Source organism: Pan paniscus, chromosome 5, assembly GCF_029289425.2.
Source record: "Pan paniscus chromosome 5, NHGRI_mPanPan1-v2.0_pri, whole genome shotgun sequence".
NCBI classification, from domain to species: Eukaryota; Metazoa; Chordata; class Mammalia; order Primates; family Hominidae; genus Pan; species Pan paniscus.
The window spans coordinates 25,417,948-25,442,475 of NC_073254.2; the positions used below are offsets into that span (position 1 = coordinate 25,417,948).

General features: G+C 42.3%; 2 protein-coding genes across 11 annotated transcripts in view; one reads left to right on the top strand and one right to left on the bottom strand.

Moving 5' to 3' along the window:
• The window catches only part of MAK (male germ cell associated kinase), an 88,795-nt gene that overhangs the window by 11,846 nt on the left and 52,421 nt on the right, over window positions 1-24,528 (bottom strand). For 5 of the 9 annotated variants that reach the window (XM_055113173.2, XM_055113174.2, XM_055113175.3 and 2 more), the window contains exons 10-13: window positions 22,468-22,640; window positions 16,028-16,176; window positions 6,954-7,085; window positions 1,729-1,848 (exon numbers count right to left, since the gene is read on the bottom strand). In XM_055113173.2, the coding sequence (XP_054969148.2) occupies window positions 1,729-1,848; window positions 6,954-7,085; window positions 16,028-16,176; window positions 22,468-22,640 (574 nt within the window). Of the gene's footprint in view, window positions 1-1,728; window positions 1,849-4,666; window positions 4,742-6,953; window positions 7,086-16,027; window positions 16,177-22,467; window positions 22,641-24,528 lie in introns of all 9 variants that reach the window. The other 4 variants (XM_003827548.6, XM_055113170.2, XM_055113171.3 and 1 more) reach the window with 1 other exon arrangement.
• SYCP2L (synaptonemal complex protein 2 like) overlaps window positions 1,695-24,528 on the top strand; it is a 203,740-nt gene continuing 180,906 nt past the window's right edge. For both annotated transcript variants that reach the window (XM_063605144.1, XM_055113166.2), the window contains exon 1: window positions 1,695-1,822. The gene's annotated coding sequence lies outside the window, so the exon portion shown is untranslated. The remainder of the gene's footprint in view (window positions 1,823-24,528) is intronic.

Sequence of the window (24,528 nt, forward strand, 5' to 3'; positions counted from 1 at the left end):
GCCTGACCAACACAGTGAAACTGCGTCTCTACTAAAAATACAAAAAAAATTAGCTGGGGATGGTGGTGCATGCCTGTAATCCCAGCTACTTGGGAGGCTGAGGCAGGAGAATCGTTTGAACCCGGGAGGTGGAGGTTGCAGTGAGCTGAGATCACACCACTGCACTCCAGCCTGGGCAACAGAGCAAGACTCCATCTCAAAATAAATAAAATTTTATATTTCATATAAATGAATGGCTCATAAGGCTGGCTTAAATATTTGAGGCCTTATAAAAATCACTGCTGTATATAAAATGTTTACTTATTTTGTTTCAGCGAAAAGATAATGAAGCAATTCTTTTCACAGATAAGGTAACTGTAGTACTATTTAAGCAGTTCTATTGCGGCAAGAAATAAAAAAATAAAGAAGTCCAGGCTTTATACATTTTTAGCTCCAATAGTGTGAACTTTAAAGACTGGCACATCTAATCAGGGGTTTTAATATAAGATAGTGGTTAGGATAGGCTGTGAGCACACTTTTAGAGTCAACTTTTAAATTAAACTACAGGCCGGGCATAGTGGTTCATGCCTATAATCCCAGAGTTTTGGGAGGCCAAGGTGGGAGGATTGCTTGCGCCCACGAGTCAAGATCCAGCTTGGGCAACATAGCAAGACCCTGTCCCTACAAAAAACTTTTTTTTTTAATTAGCTGGGCACGGTCGTGTGTGCCTGTAGTCCCATCTACTCAGAAGGCGGAGGCAGGAGGATCACTTGAGCCCAGGAGTTCGAGGCTGCAGTGAACCATGATTGCATCCCTGCACTCCAGCCTGGGTGACAGAGCAAGGCTTTTTCTCTATAAAAAAAGAATTAAAATAAATAAATTAAACTACAATTAGGTATCTTATTAAAGTTCTGATTGGCTTTAATGTTTATTTTTGGTGCTTCACTAAGGATATCTATTTCAGATTCAAATGATTCGAAGACCATTCATGGTCAAATCTTATTGGCTTAAGTACAGAATCATCACCCTCCATTTCAAGTGTGTACCCCCACATGTGGCTGTCACATGCCACACCACTGGGGAGCAAGCTTACCTCAGTTAGGCATAACGCTGGAGGGTGGAGGGATAAACCCTTCCCCACTGAATACTATTGCAAAGCAAAAGGCAGGGTGTGAAAGTCCTGCCACCGCTAATTTCTACGCCCTAAGATGGAACTGTAGAGACACACCTCATGTTAACTCATTCATAAATAGAGTGTCAGCATTTATTAAGCTTTCACCCTGTGCCAGGTCCTGGGCAGAGGGCTCTGGAAAAGGCATTTTCTCACATCTCTCTGTGCAGCACAGCACACTCTTTGGAAGTGGATTAAGTTGAGTTTCTATCCCAGCTCCACTAGCTGTGTGACCTCAGGTAAGTTACTTCACCTACATTTCATCATCTGTAAAGAAGAGATCTAGCTACATCATCAGGTTATCATGAGAATTAAATGATATAATTCCAGTAAGCCCTTTACACTGTGCCTGGCAGAGAGTCACCACTTAATTAGAGGTAGCTCTTATAATTATTAGACCCTCAAATCCTCATTTTTGGAAGAAAAATAGGACATTTCGGTAAAAACAAAAAGAAATGTGTTAATGAGGTGAGGCTGACTAAAAGTCTTCGCTTGGGAAAAGTGACTGCATAAACTTAAAAAGGAAAATGTTCCTTTCTGCTAGGAATCTGGAAAACTGTATCTGAAGTTGTTCCTACCTGAAGCCGTTGCATTGAGAGGTGCTAAGTGGATCCTCTGGCCAGCTGACTGCACTTCTTTTTTGAGAAAGGAAGGAATATATCCCGACTGATCGTAAGTAGCATAACTTCCAAGATTTCCTAGTGACATATCATAAAGTTTCACAGTCAGAAGGTGAATATTTTAGGCACAGTAGAATAACATTGAATACTACCCCATTACTTCTAAATACTATTTTTCAGCATCTACTATGTTTTAGGCACTGAGCTGCGCTTGTTACAGATATTCTTATTCCATCCGTACAACAGCCCGCTTAGATCGTATTAGTATCCATATCGTGTGGCTCTCTGATGTTGAGTAACTTGCCTAACTTCTCACAGTTAGTAAGAGACTGAGCTGGGGTCTGAACTCAAGGCCCAGGGGTGTTCAGTTCACCCTGAACACGCCAGGCTTTCTCACGACCCCACTTCTTCACATGGGGGTGTATTTCCCACTGCGAAGCCCCCGTCTCTGAAGTGCTCTCTGTGTCTGTCTTCATTCTGTAAAATGGTTGTAAGTGGACCTATTCTCGTAGGGTTGTTGTAGGGATTGATGAGACTCTTCAGAGCACGTGGCATAGAATCTGTACGCATTAAACGTCAGCTAGCATCATTGCCATCATTATTAACACCATCATCATCATCACTATTGGTGAATGCTCAATCTGGCGTTAGCATAGGGATGCATTGATGAGGAAAAATCTAAAGTCTGGAGACCAGTGAGGAAGTCGCTGCTAAGAGCTGAAATGAGAGAGGATGAGGGTCTGAACCACAGCAGTGGCAGAGGGTGAAGAAGAAGGGAACTAAGCAGGTTCACGGGGTGGAGGTGGTAGGGAAAGAGGGAAATATAAACTCCTAAGTTTGCAGCTCAGGTGACTGGGGGGTACGTTGTCCATGAATAGCAACATAGGAGGAGAATCAGGATTGGGGGAAAGACATGGTACCCAGAGGACATTCATGTTGTGGCAGGCAGAGGGCAAGTGGGCAGGCGTGGAGATTGGTGATGATCAGGGTGTGGTGGTTACAGAGTTGTGGGCTTGGAGGAGCCAGCTCAGAGGCACTGCGAATGTGCAGAGACCTGGAGTAGACCCCCAAGGAACACCAGCATTAAGGGACAGGAGAGAAAAGGACCCCATGGAGGAAGAGAACAGGTAGAGAGGTGGATGGTAGGAGGAACAGGGTATGGAAATCCAAGAGAATACACACTGAGTGTGGAAAAAAGGAATGGGAGATGAGGCAGAGAGCTCGGATAGGACCAGCACTGCCCCTGGGATCTGGCCACTAGGATGTCAAGATCTAGCAGGAGCTGCTGCACTGGCAGGAAGCAGACTGAAGACAAACGACAACCAGAAGCAATAGGAGGAGCTAGCTCTGCAGGAAGGGAGACGGGTTTATCTCTAGAAGGCGAAATGGGGCTCTGATCACCCTCGTGGTTTCAAAGCACTGTTCAGTAAACAGTGTTTTCTCTATAGCGTTATCTGTTTACACGTCTCGACACTGGGCTCTGTGTCCCTGTTGTCTCTCACGGCATATCAGGCTTCAACAGGTGTCTGCTCTTGAAGCAACAAATGTCAAAGCGCAATATGATGTTATCAGCCCCTAAAGGATTACATACAGTGAGCACATGCTCTCAGTCTATACATGTTTAACCCTACTGAATTTTGTGTAAGTTCAGCTGCCTACTTTAACCTTTTTCCCATCTCAGAAACTCATTCTGAAACACTCATCAGTTCTTTACTTCAGAAAAATTTTCGGAAGGAAATTCAAAGCAGTGATTGCGTTCACTAGCAGCTTCAGTCATGTCTCTTGCTCTCATCCTCATCAGCAGAGCAAACACTTATTAAATGCTTAGCATGTGTTAAAATTCCAGGTAGGGTTATGTAAGAATACCTAAGGAAATTTCGTCCGTTTTATGGATGGGAAAGCTGGCTTAAACAACTTGTCCCAAACCACAAAAGCTGGTGAGTGACAAAATGGGATATATCAGACTCTAGGATTCATGCATTGAACACTTTATGATGCTTCTTATTGGAGAAAGAAGTTGTTAGGGAAAAAACATGAACAGAAAATTCAGTCTTCTTAAATTATTTTGGCTTATGATTTGAAGTACCTTGTATGCTGTGAATTTTCAGATTGCAGCCAGTTGTTAGCATTGTTGAAACCAGTGACACTGAACCCCTAGGAAATCCACCATCTCTATTAACCCAGTTAACCTTTTTTTTTTTTTTTAATTTTTATTTATTTATTTGAGATGGAGTCTTGCTCTGTCACCCAGGCTGGAGTGCAGTGGCGCAATCTTGGTTCACTGCAACCTCCGCCTCCCGGGTTCAAGCGATTCTCCTGCCTCAGCCTCCTGAGTAGCTGGGATTACAGGTGCACGCCACCACACACAGCTAATTTTTGTATTTTTAGTAGAGACACGGGTTTCATCATGTTGGCCAGGATGGTCTCTATCTCTTGATCTCATGATCTGCCCGGCTCGGCCTCCTGAAGTGCTGGGATTTCAGGTGTGAGCCACCGCGCCCAGCCTAACCTTTTTAAAAAAGTGGTTGTTCATGCTTAAGAAGTGAGTTTCAGAACTTTGAAAAAAAAATTCCAGGAATATAGATCACAAAATTAGAAAATACTCTTTTGATTCTTTTCATTAGAATTATTTGCTTGATTTCCTCTATAAATTTCCGTAATTAATTTAAGAAGACCAGCACAGAGCTTTTTGAGAGCATATTCATCTTAAAATCTCAGTTACTGAAGGAAGATATTCTTGATGAGACAGAATGCTTTTCTTTATCTTAGTCCTGATCTGACTTCTCAAAGCGGATCATCTCGGCCTTTTATGTCAGGATTAGGGGCAAATGTTGAGAAGAAAATCAGACAAGAGATTCAAAGAACAAACTGCATTCATCTGACGCCCAGAAATTACCTTGTGGGTCCTCTAATTTTTCAGGAAAAGTTTCATTGCATGAGAGTTTTTCGATTGGTTTAATTATGCTTTCTTCTAAAGAGAAGACAGATGGAAAGAAAGAATAGTAAGGAGAATGTTATAGGAAAAGCAGAGAAAAAATGGATTAGATGATTAATGAAAAGATCCAGAAAGAGCCCTTAAAAATGCAAAAATGTCCCCATTGTTGTCACAGCATTTATTTGATGCCAACTGTATATTCCCTTGAGACTCAAAGTTGTTCTACTGTCATTTAATTGAATTTGTGTAACTGGTTGGTTCAGTGAATATTAATTTTAATTATCTGAAGAAAAAATAAGTAAATTACAGTGCTGCAGTGTATGACACTGCAGCGACATTAAATGGATAAACTGAGTTTTTAAAGAATCTGGAAAACTTGTAAAAAGCCCAAATATATTGATGTCACATCAGAATATCTCACTAAACTACTCACTTATAATGGTAATTGTCAAAGTTTTTTGATCCAATATCACCTACATTAAAAAACAAACTGTACCTCTTCACACACTTTTAAGTTGATATTTAAAATTTTTAATCATAAGTTTAACAGTTGCAAAGGATGTTATTTCTGACATATTGTAACTATGGGCATTTAAAAAATAAAACTATTAGTGATTTTTTTTTTTTTGAGACAGAATCTCTCTCTGTCGCCCAGGCTGGAGTACAGTGGCGTGATCTTGGCTCACGGCAACCTCCACTTCCTGGGTTCAAGCGATTCTCCTGCCTCAGTCTCCTGAGCAGCTGGATTTATAGGCGCATGCCACCATGCCTGGATTTTTTTGTTGTTGTTGTATTTTTAGTAGAGATAGGGTTTCACCATGTTGGTCAGGCTGGTCTCGAACTCCGGACCTCGTGATTCGCCCACCTCGGCCTCCCAAAGTGCTGGAATTACAGGAGTGGGCCACTGCACCTGGCCAAAACTATTAGTGATTTTATGTCCTCCAATATTGACATAAAAATACATGAACAAGTTCCTTTTTGACGCTTGGACATTTCACATTAATTCTTTTTTCCCTTAAAATTATATCTTTATTTATACCTCAGCTTCCAAATTTTATCCAAATGTAATCTTAGGCTTAAAAGTCTAAAATTGGTCACTCTAAAATATGTGTAAATTAAAACTTTTTTTAATTTCTTGTAACCATAAGGATATTAACATACTCTACAAAGTTAGTTATAATTACAACGATTCATTGTATATAATTAATCAAAAAAGTTGAGTATTATATATTTTGATTACTAAACACGAAAATTAAGTTTTTTGCAAACACAGCTCTTAGTGAGAAAGGTGGGGCTATTTTCAAGTAGTTCATGTATCAACAAATGAATATTTATTGCTGGAATCACAGCATCAGGGCTATTTTCTCTCTCTTTTCTTTTTTCTTCCTTTTTGGAGACAGAAGCATTAAGAAATCTTGCTAATACAAATAGATAATTGGGAACAAAAGCGGTTTTGTGATAGCTTTGCCACTCTATTCTTCAAACGCTCTTCAAAATTACAGACCAAAATTCACATACTGATCTCATAAAAAAAATTTAAAAAACTTTTTAAATTACCTGTCAGCTAACAATTCAAGTAGGTCCTCCTTCAATTTTCTAAATGCTGAGAACTGTTAAGACTCCCTGACTTTAAAAGGGATCTGTTCCTCAGTCATCAAATCAAAGTTACTTACTTTCTCAACAGTGACATCAACATACCAGAACTTCCATTTCATTGGCACCCCAGATATTTTTACATTTTGGGGAAAAAGAAAACACACCATGGTAGCCAGTGAGAAGTCTTCTTTTCAGAATAGAAACTCCTTGCTAGGGCAGACCCATTTCAGGAAAGATTCAGATGGAGGTCGAGAATTCCCTTAAAACTAGCTGTACTCAAGAATTAGTGGGAAAACCTTTTTTTTATTATTGTACTTTTTAATATAGAGGCACAGTTCCACCATGTTGGCCAGGTTGATCTCGAACTCCTAGGCTCAAGGGACCTGCCCACCTCCGCCTCCCAAAGTGCTGGGATTACAGGTGTGAACCACCATGCTCATCCAGCTACAAACAGTTTTATTGACAAGGCAGTGTTACAACTCCATGACTGCTCCAGCAGAGCAGGGCTACCCATAGGCAGAGTGTAGTGGAAAACCTCTGTGTATCTCCCAAGTGCACACGTATCTTGGTTGGAAGAACACTGCAATATATTTAAAAGTAGACCTCTATAAAGGAAAACCCCGTACATGTACATTTTGTATTCTTGCGTTACCTGCATTTCTCCTTTTGAAAGCAAGTTCTGCCCCGATGGGTTCCAGTGACTTGGGGAATAACTGGTTGCTCCAAGTGTGGGGGTTTATTTCCTTTCCACTGGCTATCAAGGACACCTTCTTGGGATTCACACCTGAGAAGAACAAAACAGCCACTTCAAAGGTTAGAGCAGATCATAAACTTAAAGGAAACTTATGTAATACATTCAAACAAAGACTAGAGACACCTTGGACAGGAGAATGGAAATAAATCTAGGTGAAAATGTAGCAGATACTTGCTTTCTGATGAACCCTAACATGATCCCAAGCCCTTAGCACAACCACCTGGAATGTTGACAGTGTACTTTATAGGCAGAAGATATTTTCTACAATATAATAATAACATTTGATGTTCTTGCTAAGGGTCTTGTAAAAATGGAGATGGCACAAAAATTTTTCTTCAATAACACGACGTTTTTTTGGTTTTGTTTTGTTTTGTTTTGAGACAGGGTCTCTCTCTGTCGTCCAGGCTGGAGTGCCATGGTGTGATCTTGGCTCACTGCAGCCTCCACTTCCCAGGTTCAAGTGATTCTTGTGTCTCAGCCTCCCGAGTAGCTGGGATTACAGGCACCCACCACCATGCTTGGCTAATTTTTGTATTTTTAGTAGAGAGGGGATTTCACCATGTTGGCCAGGCTGGTCTCAAACTCCTGGCCTCAAGTGATCCGTTCACCTTGGCCTCTCAAAGTGCTGAGATTACAGGTGTAAGCCACTACACCCGACCCAACATGACATTTTCATGTCACTTGTTTTGAGCGTATATTCTTGGCCCAACCCTTGGTGTAGCAGGGAAAACAGACACGTGACTAAGAACTCAGGAAAACCTTTGAAGTTCGGAGGTATGAAGCTCCACCTGAAACGCTTATTTGTATATGAGATACAGTAAAATGGAAACAGTTTATCCCCTGTGCGCCAGAAAGAAGTCATTGCAAATGTACTTGGAAAAAGAACAGTTTAAATTACTTAGGATTTTCTGAAATCTGTGAAATGTCCATTCAGCCTTGGGCCGTGATACTAGGGGTCAAGGGGAGTTGTTTCAACCTGTTCTTAAGAGACTGAAAACTTCTTGAGCTCGTTTTCTTTTCACTGATAATTAAATTAGAGTGAACTTGAGCAGTCTATGCCTTTTGGTCATTCACGGAGAGTTTTCTTTATCTAGTGTAGAAATCATCACTGAGGACTCCACTGATTTAGGAAGTCAGAACTGTCTCCAGGCAGTTGAGCTTTTGCTTTCCGCGAGCTGGATTCCTTAGAAAGGTTTCATATGTATGAGATATATAATAATATCCCTTATTTTGAAACCAGAAATACTGCACCTCAAAAGTTACCCATTATCAGTTCTCTAAGGAAACACTTCATCAGGCAAGTAATTTCCCTTTCTTTATAGGATATAACTTCCCTAATAAAACACCTACAAATCGAACTATTATAGGCAACTACCAGCTGGGCGCGGTGGCTCATGCCTGTAATCCCAGCACTTTGGGAGGCCAAGGCGGGTGGATCACGAGGTCAGGAGTTTGAGACCAGCTTGGCCAACATAGTGAAACCCCATCTCTACTAAAAACACAAAAATTAGCCAGGCATGAGGCAGGAGAATCGCTTGAACCTGGGAGGCAGAGGTTGTGGTGAGCCCGAGATCACACCACTGCACTCTAGCCTGGGCAACAGAGTGAGACTCCATTTCAAAAAAAAAAAAAGGCAACTACCTGACCATAAAGATGCACTTGGTGGCAATTACTCATATTAAAACATCTTTAGGCCAGGCACGGTGGCTCATGCCTGTAATCCCAGCACTTTGGGAGGCTGAGGGAGGTGGATCACCTGAGGTCAGGAGTTCGAGACAAGCCTGGCCAACATGGTGAGACCCCGTCTCTACTAAAAGAATACAAAAAAAATTAGCTGGGTGTGGTGGTGCCTGCCTGTAATTCCAGCTACTTGGGAGGCTGAGGCACGAGAATCACTTGAACCCAAGTTGTGGAAGTTGCAATGAGCTGAGATTGTGCCACTGCATCCAGCCTGGTCTACAGAGCAAGACTCTGTCACAAAAAAAAAAAAAAAAAAAAAAAAAAAATCTTTACCCAAAAAGGAAGTGCAAGGTAGGGGTAAAACATTAAAAATCTGTGTGAACACAGTTCTCATAACAAAGAATGAGTTCTGAATATTTAAATGTTGTTGTTAATTCAGTTGGCCTTGGCAATATTCCTAAATAGGCTTTTTTTTTTTAAGGTAAGTATTTTAAAGTAAAAGGTAAGTAAATTATTGAAGATAACTAGTTTAATTCAAGGTTTGTTTTGTTTTGTTTTGTTTTGAGACAGACTTTTGCTATTGTTGCCCAGGCTGGAGTGCAATGGCGTGATCTCAGCTCACCAAAACCTCCACCTCCCAGGTTCAAGTGATTCTCTTGCCTCAGCCTCCTGAGTAGCTGGGATTACAGGCATGCGCCATCACGCCCGGCTAATTTTGTATTTTTAGTAGAGACAGGGTTTCTCCATGTTGGTCAGGCTAGTCTCGGACTCCCAACCTCAGGTGATCCGCCTGCCTCAGCCTCCCAAAGTGCTGGGATTACAGGTGTGAGCCACCTCGCCTGGCCTCAAGGTCTATTTAAGATAAAGATTCCAATTTTGTTGGAAATAGATATATCCTAGAATTTTGTTATTTATTTGTTTATAAGTTTTCACTGGGTACCTCCTACAAACCAAACGCTGTTAGGAAGAAGCATAAATTAATTTGATATTATAATGATAGATGTCATTACATGATGATAATCACTTGCCTCAAAGGACATAAAAAAGTCAGTTAGCAAATATTTACTGAGCACCTACCAGTGCCAGGCAGTGCGTGGCACTGGAGAAAAAGTGCTAAACAAAATAGACCAGTTTCTACTCTTTGGCTCTTAGAATCTAATGAGAAGGGAGACAGTTTTAGTCATAACTAAGTAAATACATAATGAGCAGTGTGCATCGTGTTTAGAAGAATCTGGGGTGGAGGGGGCAAATAACAGAAGCAACTCAGCCAGTCTTTCTTTCAAATAAGCAATTTTAAGCTGAAATCTGAATCATGATTAACCCTCATTTATGCCTGAGGTTGCAATTTTTTGAAATTTTGCAATCAGACCTTGGCGATGACCTTGAGCAGTAGGATATAACTCCCACATGCTTAGCGTTCCAATAATGGAACACTAGGCATAATGTGTTTTAAGGGGTGGGGAGGTGCGATCCTTGAAGAAGCAACAGTTTGGGCAGAGGACCTGAGATGGGAAAGAACTCAGAGATGGCCAGTAAGGCTGCAGCAAGAACACGGGGTGGTATAAAATGAGGCTGGAGAGGGGAGGAGGGGCAGGCCACACAGGATTTTGTGTGCCGTGTTAAGAAAGTGAAAAAGCAGAGGCTAATGTAGAAATGACACAGGATGTTGAATAAACGGTGGAAGGAAAGATGGTGAATAATGAATGGGAAGAGAGAAGGATGCACAGATCAGTTTCATAAGTGCTATGGAGGCCAGGTGCGGTGGCTCATGCCTGTAATCCCAGCACTTTGGGAGACTGAGGTGGGCGGATCACTTGAGGTCAGGAGTTTGTGATCAGCCTGGCCGACATGGTGAAACCCCATCTCTACTAAAAATACAAAAATTAGCTGGGCATGGTAGCGTGTGCCTGTAATACCAGCTACTTGGGAGTCTGAGGCAGAAGAATCACCTGAACCCAGGAGGCGGAGGTTGCAGTGAGCTGAGATGGTACTACTGCACTCCAGCCTGGGCAACACGGCAACACTTCGTCTCAGAAAAAAAAAAAAAAAAGAAGTGCTATGGAGTGAGCTGCTCCGGCCAGCAGTGGTGGCATCGATTCGTGCCCAGAGTCTCGGCTCTAGGAGCGGGGGTGAGACCAGAGGGCACCGCTGAGAGATTAGCTTTCAATTGCATACTGTATTTGCAACTATCTTGTGATAATTAAAGTACCTAAGGCTTACAGAGTGAGCTGACAGATGGTGCAGTCCCATCGTAAGTTAGAGAAAACAGAATCTTGCTCCAAGTACACAGCCGGTTAGTAGTAGCAGGTCAGTAACTATGACTCTTGCGTCTCTTTCCCTGAAGGCCAGTGTCACAGATACGCCAGTCCTTGTAGTATAATGTCATGCTGCCCTGCAATTATATGGTACATTTCTAGAGCTCCCAGAATCCTAAAAGTCGATGCTTAATAAGACCTTTTATATTTGGCTTTAGGGTAAAGAGGGGGCCCCAAAAGATATTAGTATTTTTTATTCCTAAAGATACTCAATTACAAAAATAACTATGGATCATAAATAAATGTCAAGGATTGTTTCTTTTTTAAAATTTTTTTATTTTTTGAGACAGTTTCACTCTTGTTGCCCAGGCTGGAGTGCAATGGCACGATCTTGGCTCACTGCAACCTCTGCCTTCTGGATTCAAGTGATTCTCCTGCCTCAGCCTCCTGTGTAGCTGGGATTACAGGCACCCGCCACCATGCCTGGCTAATTTTTTTGTATTTTTAGTAGAGACGGGGTTTCATTATGTTGGCCAGGCTGGTCTCGAATTCCTGACCTCAGGTGATCCACCGGCTTTGGCCTCCCCAAAGTGCTGGGATTACAGGCGTGAGCCACCGCACCCGGCCAAAGATTGCTTCTTATTCAGGTTTCTATCCTCTGCATAGTTGCTGGTTCACAATAGGTGCTCAATAAATGTCTGTCCAGGTGACTGAACTGAGCCTGATTCTAGTTTTAAATTTCATCGAGCTCCAGAGGGGTCATCTTCAAAACCATGACTGCCAATAGGTGACAGTAAGGCTCAAGTTTACATTCCAAACAATTCTTTGTAATTGAGTTTACTTTTAAAATCTCAATTATAGCCATCCTTCTGATCCCAAGTAATTTGCAGACTTTGTTAGATTTCTAGTTAAAAAGGAAATGATCAAACAGGTCTCAGAAAACCACATTAGGAAGCAGAACTATGAAAACAGGGTGCTTTGGCTCAAAGGATAAATATCCTGTGACAAAAGTTTGCAGTAGTCTTCCCTACTACTCACTTCTGTAAGTAAGAAGATACTGATTTGCAATATTTCAGTCAGTGAAATGTACTGGTTTTGTTTTTTTTTTTTTTTTGAGACAGAGTCTTGTTCTGTTTCCAGGCTGGAGTGCAGTGGGGCGATCTCAGCTCACTGCAGCCTCCACCTCCCGGGTTCAAGCAATTCTCCTGCCTCAGCCTCCTGAGTAGCTGGGATTACAGGCACACACCACCACGCCCAGCTAATTTTTGTATTTTTAGTAGAGACGGAATTTCACCATGTTGGCCAGGATGGTCTCAATCTCTTGATCTCGTGATCCACCCGCCTTAGCCTCCCAAAGTGCTGGGATTATAGGCGACAGCACCCAGCAAAATGTACCGATTTAAAAAAACAAAAAAACAAAAAACACAGTGAAAACTATCTCTCACGAACCTATGTTTTGAAAACTTTCTTCCATCCTTGCTTTGCAGTAAGATTAAAACTCTCTCAGAATTTCTTTTTTTTTTTCTCTCTCTCGCTCATGATTTCAACACCAAAATTTACACACAGGTATCTAAAGATTACAATAACAAGGATTTCTGCTGCTTTCAAAAGTGTGCCCCAACCCTGGTCTTGATCCCAACCCCTCTCCCACCTTCCTAAGGTCTTCAGTCCCTTACTCATCCCCCTCCACCTCCTGTGTTACTAGTTCCTCCTCTGTAAGGGATCTTGCTCCTCTACACGCAAACCTGCTCGGAGCACTGCTGAAATGCTTCATTCCATTTCTAAGCTCCTCTTCACAGCCATCTAAGATGAAGCAGCCGAAATGAGGCCTGCCATGTTTACAGTCTGATTGTCAAGAAAAATGGGCAGATTTCTCATTCTGTGAGTGTCATGATGTGACAACTTCCTATACAAAAATGTTAGAATAACTTATTTTCTCTCACTTTCAAGAATCAAAGCATAATGTCACAAATAGAATAGTTTTCAAACTGTAGGTGAAACTATAGTCAGGAAAATTTGACCTCATGAGGAAGACAGAATACAGACTTTAAGGTCAAAAGTAGATTTTTTTTTTTTTTTTTTGGAGACAGAGTCTCACTCTGTCACCCAGGCTGGAGTGCAGTGTCACAGTCTTGGCTCACTGCAACCTCTGCCTCCTGGGTTCAAGTGATTCTCCTGCCTCACCCTCCTGAGTAGCTGGGATTACAGGCAGCTGACACCATGCCCGGCTAATTACTGTATTTTTAGTAGAGACGGGGTTTTGCCATGTTGGACAGGCTGGTCTCGAACTCCTGACTTCAAGTGATCCGCCTGCCTCAGCCTCCCAAAGGGCTGGGATTACAGGCATGAGCCACTGCACCTGGCCTCATTAACTATTTTAATAAGATACTTGTAAATTCACTTGGCATATGCTACCAATAAGATACGTATACATTTTTTCATCTGTTTCTCTATCCAGACATACACAAACAAGACCCAGGTTTTTTCAGGCCCACTTCCCATGTCTCACTCTGGTGCCACAGAGCCTAAAAACGTGCTTACATCAACAACGACAAAAAATATTATAGGGCTGGGTGTTGTGGTTCACGCCTGTAATCCCACCACTTTGGGAACGAGGTGGGCGGATCACCTGAGGTCAGGAGTTCAAGACCAGCCTGGCCAACATGGTGAAACCCCGTCTCTACTAAAAAATACAAAAATTAGCCAGACATGGTGGTGAGCACCTGTAATTCCAGCTACTTGGGAGGCTGAGGCAGGAGAATCGCTTCAACCCAGGAGGATGAGGTTGCAGTGAGCCAATATTGTGCCACTACACTCCAGCCTGGGTGACGAGCAAAACTCTGTCTCTCTCACACACACACACACACACACACATACACACATACAAAACAAAACTATTTAACCTATTTAGATTGCCAAATACCCGGGGTTATAAAGTTTTTGCTGTTCTTGATGGCTTCATGCCAATTTCTTCAACCTCTCAAATACGTGTCTTCCTCCTTACAAATCAGCACAGGACTGCAGTCCTAAAGCCTCAATTCAACCCCTGTAAGTTTATATCAACCTATTCAACACCTGTGGCTAAACCTATACACCCACCATGCCTTCTGTTTTCTCTCCCATTCATCTCTAAACCCTCTACTTGCTTTCATTTTTTTTCTTTTCCCCAATTACTAACAGCAAGAGGGTCCCAACTGGATTTTTTTTTTTTTTTTTTGACACAGTCTTGCTCTGTTGCCCATGCTGGAGTGCAGCAGTGCCATCTCGGCTCACTGCAACCTCCACCTCCCGGGTTCAAGCAATTCTCCTGCCTCAGCCTCCCGAGTAGCTGGGATTACAGATGCCCACCACCACGTCCAGCTAATTTTTATATTTTTAGTAGAGACAGGGTTTCACCATGTTGGTCAGGCTGGTCTCAAACTCCTGAACTCAGGTGATCCGCCCACCTCGGCCTCCCAAAGTGCTGGGATTATAAGGTGTGAGCCACTGTGCCCAGCCCCAGCTGGATTCTTAGAACTGAAATTTCTATGTTTGCCTAAAAGGTACACAGGGAAGTGTGTTACAGATCCATCTTTTGCTGGCAATCCAGTCTCAACCTTTTCTCTTGTTTGCCGTACCCCATCTTCCCAAACAAGCTTCTGGGAAATGGAGACTGTGTCTTGCTTCAGGAGACTTAGATGTGAAAAGCAAATCTTCCTCAGTTAAACAGTGGCCCACTCGTGTTTAGAAAGTTATAAATGACCATGCCCACAAAAACACAAAAGAAAAAGATCATCTTCTCCCTCACTGGATTAAAGATGTATCTGTATAGATACAGGACGATTTAAAAATGGATTATCTTTTAGATTAAATTGAATTGAAACATTTCCTTTTTATTTGGATTTAGAGGAGAAAATGCTATTTGCAGGCACATGATAAACTCCCCACTGTCTGTCCAGATCTTTCTCCCAAGCTCCAGATTCATATACCCAGGCGCCCATTAGATGGATCAATTCAGATGTTTAACAGGCATCCCGCACTCAGCTCTCCATTCTCTACTTCCACAATCTTCTCCTCTTCTAATCTTCCCTTTCTCAGCTAAAGTCACCACCATTCACCCAGTTCCCAAGTCAAAACCTCAGATGCTGCCACTAATTCTTTCCACCAATCTACCCACAAGTCCTATTGGTTCCACTACCGAAACATGTCTAGATTTTGCCCACTTGTACCTCTGCCACTTCCACTCTGGAACCAGCCATTTACATTACCCCATCCCATCCGGACATAAGCAGTGGCCTCTTAACCAGTGTCCTTGCCTCTCTTGAGTTCCCAGCATGCTCTTCCGAGCAGGCAGAATCTTTTAAAAATATACACCAGATTGGCTGGGCACAGTGGCTCACGCCTGTAATCTCAGCACTTTGGGAGGCCAAGGCGGGTGGATCACAAGGTCAGGAGATCGAGACCATCCCGGCTAACACGGTGAAACACCATCTCTACTAAAAATGCAAAAATTAGCCAGGCGTGGTGGCTCGCACCTGTAGTCCCAGCTACTCGGGAGGCTGAGGCAGGAGAATTGCTTAAACCTGGGAGGTGGAGGTTGCAGTGAGCCGAGATCACGCCACTGCACTCCAGCCTGGGCAACAGAGCGAGAGTCTGTCTCAAAAAAAACCAAAAAAACAAAAAAATGTACACCAGATCATTTAGGAAAGAGTATTTGAAAATCTACATTTTATAAAAAGTTGTAATGGGGGCATAGAATTGGTTTAATAAAATTTAGGATTTACTGAATGCATAGCTTTGGTGGGGGGTGGGGGTTGGTGTTTTCTGGAAGCATATTCATCATCTTGATTTTTGCTCCTAAGCATTTCTTGAGCAGAATTCTACTAGTGGTAGAAACAGGAGGTCCAGAAATGTCCTTGGTGACAGACTGAGCTACCAAAGAGCTCTGTGATTAGATTTTTTACTTCACTGCTGCCCTTTCTTTGGAGATTCCAAGACACTTGAACCTGACCTATCTATACTCTAGTTAGCAGCAAACATTTTCTTTGCTCTACTTACCTGGAAGATATCTTGATTGTTTCAAGTAGTACTGTTTAGAGGTTGGAGCAGTTGACAATTCAGAATCAGATTTTAGGGAAGTAACAGCAGGTAAGCTCTTGTTTTCCCCTGTCGAGTGGTTGGAGCCTGAGGGTACTGGCTCTGTAAGCCTTGAAAGCCAATGAAAGGTAGCATTACAGCACAAACAACGAGAGGATCTCGCCCACCCTCTGCACATCTTCCTAAGCCAGTCAATCTGACCTCACTTAAATGGTTTCCATCAGTCTTTTGGCTAAATGACAACTTCCCGTCCACCCGCGTAGATATTGGGTCGTGCACAGACTCATTTCTGATACCAGACAGTATGTGACAGGAACCTTTATAACTGAGCAGCAATTTACTTGTGTGTAACATGTTTCTATCTGTCCTGCAACTGCTGCAGTTGGATTCATAACGTGGGAAACTGGTGTGTTGAGAGGGAAATAACAGCCATCTTCACCTGTTGACTAAAATAATTTACAATCAATGAGGTTGTTTGGGGCATGGTTTGGATGGCCTAAAAAACTGAAATGGGGAAAGAAGTGCTAGAAAAGCTCCCGTATACAATTTCCGGTCACCCTAGTGTCAGGCACAGAAAATAGGTATTTGTGGAGACATGCCTGTGTCTCAGCCAGAACAGACTTGTGCAGTGGCTAAGCACCTCGCTAGCTGTTTAGTGGTGTTAGTATTAAGACTGACTCTCTGCCTGTTGGTCCCTAACTCCCACAGTCCTGTTTCTGTGTAGGGACTGAGGACTTTCTGCTTCGAGGCTTAGTTCTGTCTCATTCCCGAGGCCTGTCCCTGAGGCCTGTTTGACCAGGCAGCAGTGCGTGAGGCGGCCATTGCTTTGTGTTGCTGCCCATCCCTCTGTGTGCTGTAATGAGCCCTCCATGACCAACCTTCTCCCCACCACCCTCCAACTGGGCTCCTTCTTTGCTGGGGCCTGAACATACTGCCCAATTTCCATCACTTGTTAACTCCAAGCATCCATGGTTTCCACCTAGAAATTCATGCTACCAAACCCTACTCACCAAGTCGGCTCCCTTGGAAATGGATACTCACTTGGGTGGCCCTTTGAACTGCTGGCCACCTGCTTGGGGGCAGTTCTAGGCATAGGTGCGTCTGCTTCAATGGGAACAGTCCCACCATTTCTGGCAACTTTCCCTTCCCCTGAGCCCACTGCTGTTATATCACTAACTGAAATTCTACCCATTCCCAAAACTACTCACTCTAAAAAGACTTTTCTGTCCTCATCAGAGGGATCTCTGCCCATAGACAGAACTCCCAGAGCTCCCTGCAGCTGTCACTAGTGGCACTAAATGCACACACTTGTCATGTGTTATAGTCCTCTGGAGGTCTTATTTCTGTTGCCATATATTTGATGAGTTGAGGAGACGCCTAATTCCAACTAGGTATTTAGTAAACATCTACTGAATATAAATACAAGTATAAATCTAAATATAAATATCTTGCTTTTTGTTCACTTTTAAGAAGACAACCAGGCCGGGTGCAGTGGCTCACGCCTATAATTCTAGCACTTTGAGAGGCCAAGGCAGGTGGATCACCTGAGGTCAGGAATTTGAGACCAGCCTGGCCAACATGGTGAAACCCTGTCTCTACTAAAAATAAAAAAATTAGCTGGGCATGGTGGCGGCCACCTGTAATCCCAGGTACTTGGGAGGCTGAGACAGGAGGATCACTTGAACCCGGGAGGCAGAGGTTGCAGTGAGCCAAGATCGCACCATTGCACTCAGCCTGGGCAACAAGAGCAAAGCTCCATCTCAATAATAATAATAATTAAAAAAATAAGACAACCATTAAATAAAAGGTATACATGTTAGTATTTGGTACTCTGTATTCTTTATGGGGAGGCCCTGGCTGCCTGAGAGACCAAGCAGGGGATGGCAGGGTCTGTTCAATTCACCAATTCACCTCCTATTCACCAATCCACTAATTCACCAATTCACCTCCTATTCACCACTCCACTAATTCGCCAATTCACCTCCTATTCACAAATCCACCAATTCACCAATTCAGCTCCTATTGCTAAAGAAGCAGTGTGGGGTAGAAGAGAGAAAGACCTGGATTTGAATTAATCCTCACCTGATCTTGGGCAAGAAACCCAGCCTATCCGAGTCTCAGCATCCTACTCTGCAGATATTTTTACTGAAGTATGAAAATTATAAAGTTTAGGCAGGAGCTTAACAGATGGTAGTATATTAATAATAATGATGATCATAATAATAACCATATGCCTAGAATTGTACAGGACCATTGAAAGATACCAAAAAATAAAAATGTAGAAGAAATGGCTGGGCGCGGTGGCTCACGCCTGTAATCCCAGCACTTTGGGAGGCTGAGGCAGGTGGATCACGAGGTCGGGAGATCAAGACCATCCTGGCTAACATGGTGAAACCCTGTCTCTACTAAAAAAAATACAAAAAATTAGCCAAGTGCGGTGGTGGGCACCTGCAGTCCCAGCTACTCGGGAGGCTGAGGCAGGAGAATGGCGTGAACCCAGGAGGTGGAGCTTGCAGTGAGCTGAGATGGCGCCACTGCACTCCAGCCTGGGTGACAGAGCGAGACTCCGTCTCAAAAAAAAAAAAAAAATGTAGAAGAAATACCCACATGAAAAATTCACTGTCATACAGTTTTTCTGAAGAATTTCAAGAGAAAAGGGATAATTGATGTTGAAGAAATTTACTAATTGTTCCCTTGCTAGAAACAGGTATATAGACTACAACCTTGATCTTTTTTTGATTTTTTTAGACAGTGTCTCGCTCTGTTGCCCAGGGTGGGGTGCAGTGGCTCGGCCTTCCAAGCTCAAGCAATCCTCTCACCTCAGCCTCCTGAGTAGCTTGAACTACAGGTGTGGGCTACCGCATCTGGCTAATTTTTGTATTTTTTTGTAGAGATGGAGTTTTGCCGTATTGCCCAGGCTGGTCTCAAACTCCTAAGCTCAAGCAACCCACCTACCTCGGCCTCCTAAAGTGCTAGGTTTATAAGTGTAAGCCACCATGAACAGCCACAATCTTGATCTTAACTATAGGTTTTGATTCAAACCTCTACCATCCTCAAAAATATATGACTAAAATTTATGAATAAATTATGAATAATTATAAATAATTATGAATAAAATTTAGCTGAAATCAGAATGACATGGGTTTTAAAAAATGTTTTCAAGTCGCCAGGCGCGGTGGCTCATGCCTGTAATCCCAACATTTTGGGAGGCCGAGGCAGGTGGATCACCTGAGGTCAGGAGTTCAAGACCAGCCTGGCCAACATGGTGAAACACTGTCTCTATTAAAAATACAAAAAATTAGCCAGGCGTGGTGGCACACGCCTGTGACAATCTGAGCTACTAAGGAGACTGAGGCAGGAGAACTGCTTGAACCCTGGAGGCAGAGGTTGCAGTGAGCCGAGATCACATCACTGCACTCCAGCCTGGGCAATGAAGCGACATTCCATCTCAAAAAGAAAAAAAAGAAAAAAAATGTTTCAAGTCTCCTATATACTACATCAGTGGTCTTCAAACTCTTCTGTTCCTAGACCCAAATAATTGTTTTTTATATTATGTAACTCCCTGCACATCTTTAAATAGACATCTATAATTTTTCATCATAAATTTGTTCCTTATTTCTTGTTAACAGCAGATAGAAACAGTATTTTATAAGATGAAATACTGTGAGGATTGACTGCAATTGGAGTATTTCATGGTATGGCTTGATAAAATAAATTTTAACTACCTTATCCATAATACACTCTGATCCTCAAAAAAATAAGTGAAATTTTAATCCATGTGTTTTGAAAACACATGGATTAAACACACAGATTAGGAAAGAGTACCTATGGAATGTGAAGACCTGGAAACGGATTGCCTAAGAGTTATCCAAGCAAAAAAGAAAAAAAAAAAAAAAAAAAAGAATTATCCAAGCATATGCACTCCTTAGAGATTCCTCGTGCCCCAAAGTGAAGACTTCCATACTATACCATGCCAAAGAGCTCCTGGATAAGTTTTCCTGACTCATAACACAACTGTTCTTCCTATTCTTCTGTTTCAAAGAGGAAACAGAGCATTTTAGTATATTTGAAAGAATACACATCACTAACGCCTGGTGCTTCAGTGTTTCCAAATCACCATGCTTTCCAACATGGGCTAAAATACAGTAGCCCCCATTATGTGTGGGGGATATGTTCTAAGACCCCCAGAGGATGCCTGAAACCACAGATAGTACCAAACCCTATACAGCCCATCTTTTCCTATATGTATGTGCATAGACACCTATGAGGAAGTTTAATTTATAAGTTGGGCACAGCAAGAGATTAACATTAATAACTAATACTAAAATAGAACAATTAAAACAATATATTGTAATAAAAGTTACGTGAAAGTGCTCTCAAAAATATCTTTTTTTTTTTTTTGAGACGGAGTCTCACTCTCACTCAGGCTGGAGTGCAGTGGCGCGATCTCGGCTCACCACAACCTCTGCCTCCTGGGTTCAAGTTTCTCCTGCCTCAGCCTCCTGCATAGCTGGGATTACAGGCGCCCGCCACCACACCCAGCTAATTTTTGTATTTTTAGTAAAGACGAGGTTTCACCATGTTGGCCAGGCTGGTCTCAATCTCCTGAACTCAGGTGATCCACCTACCTCAGCCTCCCAAAGTGCTGGGATTACAGGCATTGAGCCTCCGCACCCAGCCCAAAATATCTTATTGCACTGTACTGCAGGTAAATGAAACCATGGAAGGTGAAACTGCAGATTCAGGGGACTACTGTACCCGATTTCTGTAAGACAAGAACCAAGAGAAAGCCAGTTTCCTGATTTGTCCCTTTATTTAGTAACCCTATGCCATGTAAGAGTTGAAATAAATGAGAGGTGTGACTTTCTTGCTAAAGTGGAAGAGGACTTGAGTGGGCTTTTCCTCCAGTTCATGTATTTTTAGGAAAGAGTACCTATGGAATGTGAAGACCTGGAAACGGATTGCATAAGAGTTATCCAAGCAAAAAAAATAATTATCCAAGCATATGTACTCCTTAGAGGTTCCTCGTGCTCCAAAGTGAAGACTTCCATACTATGTCATGCCAAATAGCTACTGTATAAGTTTTCCTGACTCATAACACACTTGTTCTTTCTATTCTTCTGTTTCAAAGAGGAAAAGAAAAAAAAGAAAGTATCTTTCCAAAATATTCACCAAAACTTAACCCATCCTAACTTCAAAGCTGAATAATGCACTAAGGATGACCTCACTTATAAAAAGGAAAGAAACTGCTAGAGATATTAAACTTCCAGAAAAGGCTCAGAAAATAATTGAAAAAAGTTTAGAATAGCGAGGAGGCAGATAGTGAAATCTTAACACCATCAGAAGAAGCTGTTAACTTGGCACGTGGTGCTCTACTTCCTGCAACGAGGCATGTCAATTTCAAATGGGAATAATGATTGTCATTCACAAGAGCATCGTAAAAATGGAACAAGATCCCCTCTGATACCTTTTGGACATCTGTCCTCTCTAAATCTCATGTTGAAATGTAATCCCCAGTTTTGAGGTGGGGCCTGGCGGGAGGTGTTTGGACCATGGGAGCAGATCCCTCTGAAATGGCTTGGTACTATCCTTGCGGTAACGAGTGAGTTCTCACTCTGAGTTCACACAAGACTTGATCATTTAAAAGAGTCTGGGACCTCCTCCCTCTCTCTCTTGCTCCCTCTCTTGCCATGTGACAGGCTGGATCCTCTGCCACCTTCTGCCATTATTCTAAGTTTCCAAAAGCCCTCACCAGAAGCACATGCTGGCACTATGCTTCCTGTACAACCTGCAGAACCATGGGCCAACACATTCTTTATAGCAATGCAAAAACGGACTGACACACTCTCTACACACACACACAGACACACACACCCCACTCATCTGTTAATACTGAGAATTGTTACTGTGAGAAGATTCTTACCTTTTCAGAAGTATGTGGAAAGATTTGTGTTTTGTGGAAGGCACCAATATTAAGCAAATTTTTTTCTTTTTCTTTTTTTTTTTTTTTTGAGACAGAGTCTCACTTTGTTACGCAGGCTGGAATGCAATGGCACAATCTTGGCTCACTGCAACATTCACCTCCCAGGTTCAAGAAATTCTCATGTCTCGGCTTCCCGAGTAGCTGGGATTACAGGTGCACACCACCACACCCAGCTAATTTTTGTATTTTTAGTAGAGACGGGGTTTCACCATGTCAGCCAGGCTAGTTTCAAACTCCTGGCCTCAAGAGATCAACCCGCCTCGGCCTCCCAAAGTGCTGGGATTACAGGCCTGAGCCACTGCGCCTGGCCTGTTAAGCAAACTTTTCTTCTTTTAGGGTCTACATGCATTTATATTTAATGAGTAAAATAAAGTTAATGCATGGCAAAAATATTTTTCTGAGGAATTTGAAATCTTACCGAAATGGAGAATCTTTTTTCCTTTTTTCTTTAAAAACACCCATGCTTGGCTTCTTGGAATGGGAGGCTCCGAAATCATAGTCCTCCAACTCTTCCCAGCTATCTCCAGACTTGAAGATAGTCTGACCCCAACGCCTCCTACCACTTTTATGACTCAGTGTGCCATTTGGCTTCTGTGATGGAAAATCAGTCATCATAATCTTTAATCATGTACTGAATGCCTTTCATGCACAAGCTACTATCTATGTAAGACACTAACAGTCCCCATTCTCAAGGAGCGTTCCATACACGTAAGGGCATAACATATATACACATTTAAAAGCATGAACAAAAATGGGCGGTACATGCCAAAAATATGATAGGTGTTCAGAGGAGAGATCTCTGTGAACTAGGTTGGTGAGAGACTTGAATATTTAGGATCTGAGTTGACTCTTCATTGACAGGAAGGATCTGGAAACCTGAGACTTGGCTATGTCTCTTTGGGCAAGTCACTTAACTTCTCAAAGCCTTAGTGTCCTCCTTAAGTGGGGACAGCCTTAATGAGAAGGACACTAAGGCTGGCATGTGCCAGCATCTTTTACTCTTCCCCCTCCTTGAATGCAGACACGACATCCAAAGGAACACCAGTCATCCTGTGGCCACAGGAATGAAAGCCACCTGCTCAGGGTGGTGGAGCGGGAAGCCAGCAGCAGCCTGCCTCCTCTGCAAGCTTCATGAGCTCCAGCTACCCACCACCCGATTTCTTGTTATCTGAGAACAACAATCCCTATTGTTTAAGCCACAGTGGTCGAGTTTTTGTCATAAGTCCCTGAATGTAATCCTAACGGAAACAGAGACGGAAGTATGAGTCTGACTGTCACAGAATGGAGGCATCATTAACAGAAATAAGGAATGGGAAAGAAGTCCTGGCTCAGAGCACACAATGAATTGGTTTTATACAAATTTACAGAAAGTGGTTTGGGGGCACATGAACAGAAAAATCCAAAAGGCAACTCAAAACTAGGGAAGACAGCATGGAAAATTTTCAGAAAATACAGCTATGTTGGGTGCAGGGAGATGCTTAAAGAATGGACATGCTATTGCTTGAAGCTGATGGTGTTACAGTGATAGTGATGGATGATAACAAAAAGCAGTATTTGCCAGCTTCTCTACACTATTACTTTCTCTGCCAGGCACAACAATCTCCAGAATAAAGAGAATAAAAAAATGTTAAGCTCCAGATGAGTAGGGTTAATAAAAGGTTACCCTTAGCTGAGTTTGAGCCTCCCTTCTGTTGAATTGTATTTTAGGGTACTGATGCTGAACACTGCTGAACAATATCAGTGATATCCAAGAATCTGGTATGGCTGAGAAGACTGGAAAGGGGCAAATATAATACTTTTAATAAAGTAGAAGATTTATTTTTGCAAACTCCACATCAGTAAGTTTGGTAGAGGATGAGGGCAAAGATTCTAAAATCAATTATTAAAGGGGATGTTTGTGAGCACTAAGGAAAAACAGTGATAGCTCATATAGACCACACTTTTTCATAAAAGGCAAACAATGAATTCATTCAATGTAGTGTATGTGGACTTCAGCCCAGTGGGTGAAGGCAGCAAAGGGGATCAGCACATAGTTGAAGAACTTGACCAACAGTACTAACAAATGGATCAACGTCAATCTAGAGGAAGGTTCTAGTAGCCTGCCCAAGATCTCATGGTCGTTCTATTCATCATGAAGATTCAGGAGCAAAACAGACAACTAAACAAATACATAGCTGGCAACAAGCTGGGCAGAATGGGTAAACTGAGAAGAAAAAAATACAGATTCAAAAATAATTAGAAATTGGAGAGGTAAAAGGTCTTGCAACTTTTTGAATCCTAGAGATGAAATACACAAGTCAGAGGTACAGAATATGCAATTTAGGAGAAGCATTTATGAAAAAACAGGTATACTTAGAAATTTTAGTTGACACAATACTTAATCCCAGCTCTGGAACTCACCTATATAAAAATGTATGTGTGTGTGGCGGGGCTGGGGGCTAGGTTATTCTCTTTAACTTAGAGAATGCACACAGCGTCC